Raw genomic sequence first — 14,483 nt, forward strand, 5'->3', positions numbered from 1 at the left:
CAAATGCGTACCTGTCCTGTTCACCTACAACGCCTGCATTTGCACCTGCACCCAGAGAACACTGTAGCCAGTGGCCTTCAAACCTGGGTCAGGGGTGGAGGTGCTGTATTCGTTGTTGTAGGTAATCTTCCTGAAGAATGTAAAGGCTCCACATGTGTTACAACAGGCTCTGATTGCTTCAAGAAGCAGATGTGGAAATACTGTGATGTTGATTGTCTTAGCAACATTTTTGTTTTGATCTGTAGTTTAATTAGAATTACGGTGTCAGTGTTCAGCAAGTCCTACTGGGGCTTGCTAACAAGTGGGGCTTGTCGCTAACAAGTATTTTCTTAAAACCTTTGCAGTTTTTTAGTGGTCATTTAATTTAACATGCTGATGGTTCTTCTTCAATTACTCTCTCTAGTTTTTCCTCACATACTACTCTGCAAAATTCATTGGCCCCAGTCAGCCAAAGCAGTGAGGACTCAGATTCCTTACTACTTTCAGATATATCCTTGAGCACCTAATCAAAGCTCCATTGCTGGAACTTTACAGAAAGCTGTAAAAAGTATTCTTCTAGCCTCTACTTTTTGAGATAATGTTTTAGTTCAAAATAAGTAAGGCAGTTTTCCCTCACTGTTCTAAATAATTTTCTGTTACAAAAAGATTTTATTGTAAAGTACTTGGCATTCAGAATTTGGACCGTGAACAAGTTTTAGTACTGCTAGCATGATTCATGCATCCTAGCGTGATGCAAATGAAGCCTTACCAAGTTTGGGATTGAATTTTTGTAGGTAAAATCGTATGTTCTCCTCAAACTGCTCCTTGTTAGACTACAGAAATGACAACGCCAAAGAGGTTAGTGAAATTTTAAAAGTGCATCTGAGATTTGATTTTGTGTTACAAATGTGATTGGAAAAAGGTAATTAAGTGGGCTGCCTGCAGGAATAATCATTTGTATAGGAAATGCGTTGACTATTCTCCTCAGCCTTGATTAGGAAACACGTGAACTATTCCTCAGACTCAGTTTTAGTCAATACTCTTGTATAGATGCAACTTAAGACTGAAGTTTGGTCCCTGGCCTGTAGAAAAATGGCTGGTAACATGATTTTGTCTGTGGCTGGCTAAATATCTTAATATATTTTTCAAATCTGTTGACTGTTTTGTGAACACTACTACTCAGTGGCTGGTGCTGTCTCCATCTGTGTGAAAGAATCGTGGTAGAGGTCAGTGCTTGTTCTTATGGGAGAAATTCCATGAGCTGCACTATAGTGGCTGGGATTAAAGCAGGAAATCCTAACCCTTGGTTCTCACTGCGTTTATCTGCCTGTATGTAGCTCAATAGTTGACATGACTGTGTATGAGCATTGCTAAGGTGATAAAAGACACAGATACATAACTGAGCACTTAAAAGACAGATTTCATATATATGTGTGCTATTATATTTGACTTAAAGATGCTTCCTAATGCTTTTTTTTTGATTGCGTTAAAAGACAAATTGTGCTTCATGTTTAGTGGGACTTAATATCTGCTTTTCAATTAAGTGATGGTATTGCAGTGTAGGCCTTGTATAAATTAAACGTGAATTTAATTTTTCATTTAAGTGAGGATTTTAATCTTAAACATTTTTAAAAGAATGTGTACTTTTTTTTGTGTTGAATCACTATATCTTTGGCACAAACTGAATTTTCTGATGAATTGCAAACAAAAATACATTGTAGGATGTCACTTTTTGCCTCACCCAAAATGAATTTTACAATTGAATCAAATATATATTTCAAGCTGCCCATGTAATTCAAATAAATGAAGTCTTCTAGATGGGTTATGTTTTGAAGGAATTCGATTATAGTATATATTTTGATTATACAGGCTACGTGTACCCTACCTGAACGTTAGTTCTTAGACTGTTTTTACATATGTGTCTTGTTATTAACCAACTAACAGCAGAGCCCTATTGTGTAGAGCTTAATTTTTTTTCCCAGACTAGCAGTTCAGCAAGCGGTGGTCACTTGTGTCCTCTCTGTGTGTGGTGTAATTGACCCGGCCAGCAGCCAAGCACCCACCCAGCCCCTTGCCCTCTTCCCTCTCCCATGGGATGGGGAGAAAATAGAAGGGAGGCAAGAAGGCTCGTGGATTGAGAGGATGACATTTTAACAAGGAAAGCAAATGCTGCCCCTGCAAGCAAAGCACAAAGAGGATTTCATTCACTGCTGCCCATCAGCAGGCAGATGTCCAGGCACATTCTGGAAAGTCAGGACTGAGCACAGGTTTCTTGGAAAGATAAACACCATGACCATGAATGTCCCTGCTTCTTCCTCCTTTCCCTGAGCTTTTAGTGCTGACCACAATGGCATCTGGTGTGGAATATCCCTCTGGTCAGCTGTCCTGGCTGTGTCTGCTCCCAACATCTTGTTCACGCCCAGGGGAAGGAGTGAGAGACCCTCGATGCTGTGCAGGTGGGGTTCAGCAACAGCCCAAACACTGGTGTGTTAGCAGCCCTGCTCTAGGCACAGACCACGCAGGCTGCTATGAGGAGGGTTAACACCATCCCAGCCTGACCCAGTGTGGTGTGATGGCAGCCATTCTTGATGATGTCTGAGCCCACGCTAGAAATAAATTAATCTTTCCTATTGAAGGTGACCCACTTTAAGTGCCCATTTAGACTGAATGCAAAAAATAGTAGTTATATTAGATATAAGGAACTTGTATTCAGCTGTTCTCTTGCTTGTCATAATTCAATGAGATGCAACACCAGAAACTTCCAAAACCCTCTTGGTGTATGAGTTGGTCCTGATGTCCTTTAGGTTACATGGGTGCATGTCACCTTTGGTCATTGGTCTTGGAGAGCTTTCACACACTTGTCTGGTTTTACTGTTAAAGTAACTGACGCAGGAGACCAAGAAAGTCTTTTAAAGTACAGATATTTGGGTTCAGGGACTTGGTAATTCCTCAAGCAGCAAAACAGTACAGCTACTGCTACCAAAAGTGGCAGTCCCGGTTCCTTGTTCTTTGCCCTGTGCCGCTACATCTTTTATGATGGTAGGATTAATTTGTGCATGGTAGGATTAATTTATGCAGTGTATGGTGAACCACATAAAGGAGCTGATAAATTTCAGACTTAACCAGTTCTCTCAGCCAAATCAATCGTACGGCACATTTTTTTTACCATGAGGAATATACCTGAGTACAAACACACAACAAGGTTGTTAAAATCATAGATTTGCAATACTGGAAGGCACTTTTAAAAACTTGTGAATAATAGACTAACTAGACTATCTCTTGTTGGAAGGCATGTCTGTCTTCTGCCAGATGCTCGTTTAATCTGCTTGGAGGATACCTTTGTAGATCCTGCAGTCTATTATGCAAGCACTTTTCAGGTGTTTGTAGACTTCCAGGGCAGACTGAATGATCTCGTGCAGCTGGTGATTTTCTGTCACTTCTGACTTAGTTCAGATGAGCTCTGCCTTCTCTTGTAATTGTGCAGCTGGTCATCTTTAAGTAGCCCTCCCCCTGCCAAGATCTGCTTAAATTTTCTAACAGTTAGAGCATCTCTAAGGTAGGTACAGTCTGGGAGTTCATGAGTGGTCTCTACATGGTCCTTTAGGCTATTATTAAATATATATAATAAATATAGGAGTGAGGGTAGGTACTTGTTGACTCTCCAATTCTCTACACCCTTCCGTTTAACAGTGAACCCATCCCTTTGCCCAATCAATTAGTTTCATTTGGACTTGGTTTCCTTATCTGTCTTGCGAGAATGTTATGAGATACCATGCCAAGTGCTTCACTACCCTCAAGATGAATGACGTATTGTTTTGCCTTGGTCCACAGGACTGTCGTAAGAGGAAATTAGATTTGCTTGACTCAATTTATTCTCAGCAAATCCATCTTGACTGTTTAATCATCCCTTATCTTCTAGATCTTTACAAATAATTTCAGTACTTCTGTTTTCTCAAATAAATGATATTAGACTGGTCCATAATTCTTCAGCCCTTCCTCCTCTCCAATATCTTCTTGAAAATGAACATAGTTTTGGCCTCTTCCCAGTCTTTTGTCACTTGTCTGTCCCCTGAGTTCTTAAATTAGTTATTGATGGCAGAGATTTAATGAGCTTACTCTGTAAGCATGACTTCTGTGCCAAGTCGTTTGCTGCAATCAGACTTATCCCAAGTATTCTCCAACTTTGTTTTATCTTGTTAAAAGCTAAGACCTTATGTCTCTGCCCTTGCTATTCAGTATGATAGATCCCTAGTCACAGTTGATTCTTTTAGCAAAGAATGATGTGGGGTTAAAAAAAAAAAGGCATTAAATACTTAGATCATTTAAAGTTTTTCTGTTTTGTCCTTTCCTCGTGTTCAGTAGTGGTCTAATACTTCCGGTTCTCCTGGCTGCTGGAAAGAAATGCTTTTGATGTCTTATACTAATTACTTTGAATTTTGTTCCACAGCCTTTGTCTATATGTTAATGTGTTATGCTGCCTGTATTTAGCAGCTTGGTCCTAGTTTTCATCTCCTGTAAGCTCCTTTTTTGAATTGAAGATAATGACAAGCTAATGACTTATGATACTACTAGAAAAAGTGTAGTAGAGGACTACACTCCCTTTACAGTGAAACAGTTTCCTGATGAAACATTTTTTTTTCCTGAAGCAAGGAAAGAATTTTCTTTCAACTCTAGATTTCCTCTCCGTGGGGTTGTAATAACTGAATTTACTGAAGCCCTCTTTTCTGAAATTGTCAGTTTCTGCTTTCTTCTCAGAACCTTTTTTTGCTGAAGATTGTGAGTTCATTTTATGTTCATTCTCACACAGTCCACTTTCTGCATAATATTTTCAACCAGTTCCTCTCTGTTGACTTAAATCTACCAGAGCCTCTCCTTTCGTTGTTTTCTTCTAAATCCTGGGACAAAATTTACCATTTGTATTCCACGATCTTCCTAGCCAGTCTATCATTTCATAGATTCATAGATTTCTAGGTTGGAAAAGACCTTAGAGATCATCCAGTCCAACTGTCCCTAATCCCCATTAAACCATATCGCTAAGTAGTTCATCCACCCTATTCTTAAACACATCCAGGGATGGGGACTCAACCACCTCCCTGGGCAGCCTATTCCAGTGGCTGACAACCCTTTCAGAGAAGAAATACTTCCTAACATCCAACCTGAATCTCCCCTGACTAAGCTTATACCCATTTCCTCTTGTTCTATCACCCAACACTAATGTAAAGAGCCCTTCCCCTACCTCCCCACCATCTTTTCTCAAGTATTTATAGGCCGTAATCAGGTCTCCCCTCAGCCTCCTCTTCTCCAGGCTAAACAGCCCCAACTCCCTCAGCCGCTCCTCATAAGTTTTATTTTCCAGCCCCTTGACCAGTTTAGTTGCCCTTCTTTGGACTCGCTCCAGGAGCTCAATATCTCTCTTAAAGCGAGGGGCCCAAAACTGGACACAATATTCCAGGTGCGGCCTCACCAGTGCCGAGTACAGGGGCAGGATCACTTCCCTGCTCCTGCTGGTTACACTATTCTTGATACACGCCAGTATCCCATTGGCCTTTTTGGCCACCTGGGCACACTGCTGGCTCATATAAAGCCGATAGTCAACCAACACCCCCAGGTCCTTCTCCACCAGGCAGCTCTCCAGCCACTCTTCCCCGAGCCTATAGCGATGCTTGGGGTTTTTATACCCCAAGTGAAGGACTCTGCACTTGGCCTTATTAAAGCTCATACCATTGGCCTCAGCCCAACGATCCAGTCTGTTCAAAATTTGATAGATGCTCTTTCCCAACAGCTGTTGGTTGATTAAAATCCCCTTAGTGCTACTAGAACTTGAGATGGTCTTGCTGGCTCTTTGAAAACCTGTGCTTCTCATATCTTTGTGACTTAAAGTCTACATTCTCCTCACAGATTTTTCAGCAGACCCACACCACTCAGAGGAACGGACTTCGGAGTCGGTGTGTGTATCTTTGATGATTTGGGAATAGATTGTACATCTTTCTTTCCTTGTTGAAGCAGCTCCTTGGGTAGTCCACTTGTCAATCATTTCAAAACTAAATGGTGATCTGGGTAGGTATTGAGACTTCTATTTTTTGCTTGTGTCAACATCTCTTGCATTAATAGTTAGTGTATCTGTTCTTCTCCTTGCCTTTTGACCTTACATTGAATAATGCTGTTCTTTTCATTTTTAGAGCCTTGTGATGTCCATCTTTCTTTACGCTTTTTTGATACTTTTTTATAGCTTCGTTTCTTTCTCTTCTGCCACATGATGACTTGAAAGTTCTCCTTCCTGCTGCAGCATGCCTGTAGACAAAGACTTGGTAGTGATCTGGGAATTCAGGTTATTTCTTGGTGTATACTAGCTACTCTGCACTGTGAATTTTATCCTCCTGTTAAAATCAAATGGAAGGTCTCAAGGTTGTTAGTATATGTCATCAAACTACAGTAAATGTTACAAATAGTTTTAAGGAAAGCTATACTGAAATGAACAGTCTCTCTAAGGGGGAAAAATGACTTAAACACTGAAAACATCTCACAGGCTTGTTTTGAATTTAAATTTCCACTTGAGAGTTCCGCAACTTTTAAAGCTTAAAAAGTGCACAGCATTTAGGCAATGGTGACTCTCTTCTCTCACAAGAGGAGAAGAAAATATGTGTGCATAAACTAAAGAGGATCTTGCAGTTTCTGAATTCTGGTTATAGGCAATAAGGTGCCTTTTAGAAATGAAGCTTATCCTTTATTTCTTACTAATCAACAGTAACTCCATTTTGCAAAGTGAAATAAGATTGCTGTGTGGCACACTGAAATATGTTATAGAACAGATATTTTTTAATAGCTACTTCAAAGAACTTCCAATTTTTTGGCCAGCAATTTTTAAGCGTTCACTTGTGCTATGTATACAGCACTGTGAACAAAGAACAATTAGTTGAATTCTAAACAAAATCTGTAGTTTAGTGGTATTGCCAGAGCCATATACCAGTTCTGTTGTACTGTAGCTAGAACAAAGAAGAAATAAACATTTTCAGTCCAGAAATGTGTATCTTTTGATCTGGCATTGATATGGGAAAATCCACCTACAAAAATATAAGTTGCAAAAGAGCAACTTCCCGTCTAGGCAGAACCAGTCTCTCTGTGGGATGGATAGGCGGGCAGCATGGTTAAAATTGTTGAATTTTAGTCTTCCCTGCCTAAGTACCTGCTGACATAATGCACCTTTGTTTGTTTTGCATTCATGAGTCATCCTGAAGAGGTTACGAGAGACAGAAAACCTTTGGCACGCTCTAGTTACCGCTCGGAGCTGTGACAGATAGCAAGGCTACTGGGTAGTAGGGTCACCGATTTGCGTGATGTCCCAGCTGCAGAGTTAGCATCTAACAGCAGATAAAATCGTGCTCTGTCATGCCGCTAGGACAAAAGCCTGCTCAGCAGAACGTGCTTTCATCATTGGAGCATTTGGAGAGCACTGAGCAGTGTCACTCTCGGAAACTGATCAACTGCAGGAACCGTGTCTAGGCATCTCAGACGTAGCAGGTAGGAATATCAAAGTTCAAAGGCTCTGACACACTTCCCATTATTAAAAATAATGAATAAACATGACAGAGGATATCTCTTGGTAACCTACGATATGAGACTGAACTATCACACGTAGACATGCTTTCCCCTAACTGGGAAAACAAAGGAAAACTTTGTGGGTTAGCGTCACGAAAATGATTGACTCGCACTACAGGAGCAGAGAGAGGAACCAAATGTTATTACAATCTTAGTGTCAAGCAGAAGAAAGGATCCTTATTACATTTCACACATGGGAAACTCTGGAAAAGTGAAGCTAAAAGAGTTTGCTTCAGGCCTCCCACCAGTTCTAAGGCAGTTCTGCCCTAGTCCTGAACATCAAGCATGACTGTCTGTTTTAAGGGAAAGGGTCATGTGACTGGCAGCGGCCAGTTTAGACTGGAAGTTTTTCCTGATTTTAGTTAGTTGTGACAAACATAAAATTCTGTGAAACTCCATGGGAGCTATGAAATAGTCTCAAATCTTGTTGTGCTTCTGTGTAGGTCTCTTTTTAAGAGCAAAATGAATTCCCTGATGATGCAGATACGTAAACACTAGTTATAAGAGGCTGAGCCTAGCAAGGCTAAAGGAATTGAGGTTGTGAAGGGAGGCAACCTGCAGCTGAGAGTTAGATGTGACGTGAAGCTTAGTGCTGTGTGTGATGCCTCCTGCTATTTGTCTTGTGCAGCTCCCTGCTCAGTGTCTCAGCTTCAGCGGATCTGATTTTAACTTTTCCCTCTCAAATTTGTGTGATCTGCTTGTGTACCAAGTTAAGGCCACATGACGCTAGCTGTCGCGTTTGGCTAGGTTGTCCCTCTTTGGGGAGGCTGCAGGGTAAGTCACCCATGGCACTTTTCAAGGGGAAGCGGTGATTGTTTCCCTTGCCTGGTGTGTTGGAACAGAGAAAACTCTGTATGTATTTGAAAGAAACTTACTGAAATAATGCTCCCAATCCAGACGTGCTGTTCAGTCCTACACTCTGTAAGGTAATGTATTTATTCAAAGTTTTCAAGTTTGGAAAAGTTTTGGAAAATGGGAAAAGCAGGGAGGAAAATTATAGGGAGAGCAAGTGATAATAGTAGGTGACAAAATGAGTGTTTGACCTCAGAATGCTATTGTAAGAGAAATTAAAAATCCTAAAACAATTCTACATGTAGATTTGAGAGACTGAGGCAGTACCTTAACACTGCAGTCATTGTTTCAGCGGCTGCCTTCTGCTCACTTAAAACCTCTGAGCTAATAGTAATCTGAAATTAAGTAGTAAACAAATTCTTAAATAAACCAACAAAAATCTTTACCCCAGAGACGCGAGTAATTCAGAGACAAGTGAAATTGTCATACATATAAATATAAAAGACCTCTAGGATCTGTACGGGATTGTTTTACCTTCATAGGTGATTAATAGCTTTATTGATGCTGTGATTAGAAGGGAGGCTTATGATCAGACCATTTCATTACGGCCCTTGTACAGCTCAGGCAGAAGCCACAGCCAGTGCTGTCTCGACTAAGCAGCTTTCTCCAGCTAAGCACTGTCTTTCAGGGGAAGTACTTTTTGCATGTCATCAATCACCCTTCAATATATATGTTGAGTCTTTCAGTACAAGATATAATTCCTATCCTTTAATGTCTTCTCTGAACCAGGCTCTGTTTTTCAAAGCAGTACTCTGTAAAGGGAGAGAGAGATGAATTTCTCACACCGAAATCCCGCCACAACTTTCCCGTGTACAAGCTCCGGCCCTACTTTTCTTTGGCATACAGTCCCCGAGTCCCCGCCGGGCCCCGTCCCGGCGCTGCGGGGCCCGTTCCTCCCCAGGGCCACCCCGCGCTCCCCCGGCCGCGGCGGCAGCGTGTCCCTGAGCCGCAGCCTTCTCCCGCTGCCCTCGCCGGACGGAGAGGGCCGGCTTTTTGGTTCAGAGCGGTGTTTCCCTGCCCGCCGCCTTCGCGTCGCCCCCCGGGCAGGGCTGCGGCCAGGCGGGCTGCCGTGCGAGGGGAGAGCGAAGGCGTCGCCAGAGGCGCGGGGAGCCGCCCCGCAGCGGAGGCCTCCGAGGCAGCGGCCGGCACACCTGCCCCGGGCCGCCCGCAGCGCTCCGGGCCGCCACGGAGGGCGGCTGCCGGGGCGGGGGCGGCGAGGCTGGGCAGTGGCGGCACCTCTCCCCGTCCCGCCCCGGCGGTGCTGAGGTAAGCGGGAGCCGTGGGCGTTCATCTGCCGGCCGCCCTCGTCACCCGGAGACGGGTCTCCCCTAATCGGGTTTCCATCAGTCTCCGCGGGGACGCATAAAAGGAGCCGGCGCAGGGCGAGGCGGGCAGAGCGCGGTGCTGCCCCCCGCCCGGCCGGCCCCATGCAGCCCGCCATGATGATGTTCTCCAGTAAGTACTGGGCGCGGAGGGGTTTCTCGCTGGACTCGGCCCTGCCGGAGGAGCGCCCCGCCGTCGGCAGCCTCACCGTAAGTGGCGGGGCTGGGAGCGGGGCGGCGGCGGGGGCAGGAGCGGGAGCCGCTGCTCGGGGAGCTGCGGGTGGGTCGGGTTCGGCCGGCGCGCCCGGGGCGCCGAGTGCCGCGGAGCCCGGGGCCGGCGAGTCGTCCCCCTTCCGCTCAACTTTCGGGTCAAGGGAATAGTTCTTCAGCAGTTGCAGAGGCCGACGAAACTTACCTGGCAGTCTGATCCGTCCTCGTTCAAAACGCTGCCTTAAAAGTGACTTTAAAGACTGGTGGAAGTTTCATAAGGAATGCGAGCCGAAATTAATCATGGTGCTGTCGCAATAACGTGGAAGTGGCGGGGTCCAGTTCAGGTGGCTGGCTCGCAAGGGTGCAGGACAGCATCGCGCAGGGGATGTGCAATTTCCCCGCGGAAAACCCTGCCAGGAGGGAGAGACGGTTCTGAGTAAGATGGTGACACGGGTGCAACAGGTGCTTGGGGGATTTCAGGCACGGGATACGCTTCCGTAGGCTTACAGGTAAACTTATTTGAGTGAATGTACTTTAATGAGAATAAAGAGTTTTAATAAGTACTAATAATGTAATCTGTTCTGAATATGTGATGTGTTTAGGAATATGAAGACTTTGCTTCCTATAAAATTTTGCAACAAGTGAAGATTCAGATCACTTGAGTAGAACCAACGGAACGCACCAGTTTGTATCAGTTGTGAACTGGCTGTTGTCTCTGTAGTAAAATGTGGAACATCCCTATTTATACATGCGTTGCTTCTATTGGAAGTACTGAATTAAGTGGGATAGATTTGTTTTACTGTCTTTGTATCTGAGTGACTTTCTTCACTGAGTTCTGCTATAGGTGACTTTTATTCCTGAGTGCTTGTGCTTGCTCTAGATAATTAATTTTCATTAATTATTTATTTGTGACGTGTACTAATGAGCATAGCTGGTAAGATTTGAGTTCTTGCAATGTCACAGCATCTTCTACTGTGCTCATAACAAGTAGGTATTCCAGTTTTTACATGCTGGAGAGAGTCTTTCAGTCATAGTTTCAGGTAATGCTCGCTTGAGAGTGTTAGGGAACCTGTGACAGTCTTGGAAGATGCCAAGTAGTCTCCTTTCCCAGAGGAATTGATGGTATTGAGATTCTCAGGCACTCAGTTGACTACATGATCCTCAGTACATAGCTTCCAGAAAGGAGCACGCAGTGAAAAATCATGGATGCTATAAAAACAGCATCTTTGTCACTTCATGTGAAGGTTGTGTGCTTGATGTATGTGAAAATGGCTCAGTCAAATCCCAAATATTATTGAAGCAGAAACAAAAGTGACCTTTCCCTAAACTATCCATGGGCAAACCTCCTACCAAGCAGAGTCATATAAGCTCAATTACTAAAAAATAAAACATGTTTTATTTTCATATATCGTTCTATAAACATAATTGCTTTTCCAGATTGTTTCTGTGTAGTCTAATAAATAATGAGAAAAGACACAGAGACTTATTAGCATGTCCAGTGACTAGTTTAGGTTTCACTGGTTTAACCTGTACAGTTTAAAGAGTGGCTTTTGGTAAGATTATGCATTTTAACTAGCCCTCATTTTAATTCAGTGCGTTCTTGTACCTTAAAAAAGTCTCAGGAGACCCAGTGGGAGCTGACCTGAGAGCTGTGGGTGCTCTATTCAGTAGAGGGAGATATTTCAGAGTGGACTAGGATCAGGTAAAAAAGTAAACCAATTTGACATGACACATATGGATGCGTTAAGATGGCTATGATGCAAATACCTCGTCACTATCAGTGGTTTTATATAATTCGGTTTGAAAACGAATCAGGCTGAAGCTTACTGATTTTTTGCTGAGTCATGAAGCCCTTGATAAAATCTTGTAAAATATTGTAGGAGCACAGGGAGATCCTTTGCTAAAGTCCGTCATCACAGATCTACAGACAAGTGGAATAACCTACCTGTAAGGAAGAAATAAGAAGAGAGATTTAACTTGGCTTTTATCATGTGTTATGAGACCTGTTTAAAAACATCATTTGTTTTCAGATTATTTTCCATAAGCTGCTTTACAATTTACCAAAGGGCAATTTGATCCATGTGGAATAGTTGCGTATGATTCTTAATTTCTTGTGTTCACATTTTTTTGAGTGACTATATTATGGATGATAAAAAAGCAGTTAGCATCTCACTGGAGATTTAATTTCTCCAGGAGTCACAACCTGGGTATTAGAAAATGCAAGCTGTTTTTTTAAAATCATGGTCAATCTTAGAAAAATTGTGTCTAAAAGCTGTACTGTTGGCATCTCAGCAAGATTTAAGCTGATAAAATTACATTTTTTGGAGAATACTGGCTGAAATTTGTCCTAAAGCAGTCTTTGACCTCCCAGTTGAGAGAATAATGTATGAGTGGCTAAAGATGGTGTGACTTTCTGTATTTTCTTGAGTTCCTCAGCCAACGCATTTTCTGTGGGAAGTACAGTCTAAGCTTGTATTTCTGTGCTTGTTTTTATAAGCATCAGAGATCTTGTTTTCTCAGGAAAAATGACCTTACATGACAGAATTAATTGTACTACAACAGAGAACATAAAGTTTATGTTTTAAGTGTAATGGTTAATGCAAAAATACAGACCAGTGTAAATCATCGTAAATTGACTGGTAGAGGCTAGAATAGCATCGCTGCAGTTTTGCAGTGCTATTTCGCAGCAATATTCAGGTTAGAATAGCATCACTGCAAGGTTTGTGGTAATTCAGACCATCTCCATTTACTTCATATTTGTTACTAATAATAGCATTTACCTTATAATGGCATCATATTTGTATCCCAGACATTCATACACTTTTTCTTAAGCTTTTTTTTAAGGACAAGCCTCTTATGCAATCATCTCTAACAGCTGCCTTTGACCCGTGATTCTGGTTTCAAGTAAATGCGTTACCTTTTAAATTAAGTCTGGATGAGTTCCATTCAGTTATTTTCTAACAAAAATTTCTCTTTGCGTAAAAAGGCTTAATTTTGGGAAATGCTGGTTTGCATTTGAGATGATGCTGTTCTTTGTCTGTTTGTAGCTAAACAGGTCAAGTTCTGGGAAAAATGAGGAAAAGAAAGGGAATAAGGGAAACGGGAAAGGTGAATCTGTTTCTGAAGGTGGAAAGACAGCCGTGGTGTTTTCCTTGAAGAATGAAGTTGGTGGATTGGTGAAAGCTCTCCGACTCTTCCAGGTAAAGCTTGCAAATCATTATGCTGACTGGACTGAGGGAGGCTACTGAGGTCAGGTTGTTTGTTGGTATAAATCTAATGGACCGTGGCGGAAGGAATAGAGTGCAGTTACACTCTGCGGAATTGAATAAAAGTAACTTAAAATTTTATGGACCATCCAACAAAGCATTTTGGGCTTGTGAACGATTTTCTGGAGTGAAGTTTAACAGTGGTGCTGATTTTCACACCGTTCGCTTTAAATTTCCGACGTGTGATTCTCAGCACCGTAAATTAGATTTGAAGTTGTCTGTGCTGGCCACAATGAAAGGAGGCACTTTCAGAGAGCAGTTCAGACGCTAAATTACAGTCAAGTAGTGGTGGCAGCCTTGCTGCAGGGCAATGTTTGGTCGTGAAGTTAAACGCACCTTTAAGTGCTTGCAGGGTCAGGGCTTTATGTGTCTAACTAGAAGGTAACTGTGAAGTGTTGGTTCCCATACAGATCCTCATGCAGTCAGTGTTTTTTGGTCAGACTGCTGGTTCTGCACGTAGTCTGCTTGCCTTGTTTAGTAAATTGAGGAGGGCTTGGAGGCACGTCTGAGGTTAGTTAAAGCAGTACGATAAAAGTCTTAGGTTGTTCAGTCTGTGCAGGGCAGTGAAGAGAAGGTTAGGAGGTGGCTTGGGGTCTATTGATGAGGCCGTCAGAGAGGTCTAAGTGTGGAAGCACTGGCCATTACCAATCCTATCTCACAGGAGCTGGCTATGAGACCAGATTCCCAAGGCTGATGTAGATACCTAGCTTCCCCAGGCAAAGAAAAGGAGATGAGCTAGACTTCTGAGAGGGAGGCTGCCCGGAAGTAGAGTGCTTGACAGCACTCTGATAGGAATTGCAGGAATCATATTTTCCGCGCAGCTTCTGTCCAAGGGCTAAGTGTCTGACTGGAGCTCTGGCTTAAATGCTTGAATGGATTCATACCTGAAATCCGGGCTTTACACATCAACTCTCCCTTCCTGGGAATGGGCGTATAACTCACTCTGGTCTCTTAAAACATGACTGCAAGATGTTGCAGAGATATTACCCCTGTTCACGGAGTCACTTAATGATTTCAGTACTGGGAGGGGGAGCGCGGGGTTTTGTTCTCTTCTCAGCCTAGGGCAGATCAAAGCCACTTGAGGACTGATACACAGTTATCCTTAAAAAATATTTTCTCTCTTGTGTTCTTGACAGTTGCTGAAGTAGTACACATTTAATAGTGTCTAAGTAAACACACTCAAATCCAGTTAAATTAACAGTATTATTATGCACGTTGCCTAATAAAACTGCATTTCATGTTTAACAAAGGAAGCTAT

The 14,483-nt window shown here is 42.7% G+C and overlaps 1 protein-coding gene across 1 annotated transcript in view; it reads left to right on the forward strand.

Moving 5' to 3' along the window:
* Positions 1-9,854: 9,854 nt before the first annotated feature.
* The window catches only part of TPH2 (tryptophan hydroxylase 2), a 50,893-nt gene continuing 46,264 nt past the window's right edge, over positions 9,855-14,483 (forward strand). The window contains exons 1-2 of the mRNA XM_086609933.1: positions 9,855-9,959; positions 13,007-13,159. Of these exons, the coding sequence (XP_086466059.1) occupies positions 9,855-9,959; positions 13,007-13,159 (258 nt within the window). The remainder of the gene's footprint in view (positions 9,960-13,006; positions 13,160-14,483) is intronic.

Source organism: Tauraco erythrolophus, chromosome 4 (assembly GCF_009769465.1).
Source record: "Tauraco erythrolophus isolate bTauEry1 chromosome 4, bTauEry1.pri, whole genome shotgun sequence".
NCBI lineage: Eukaryota > Metazoa > Chordata > Aves > Musophagiformes > Musophagidae > Tauraco > Tauraco erythrolophus.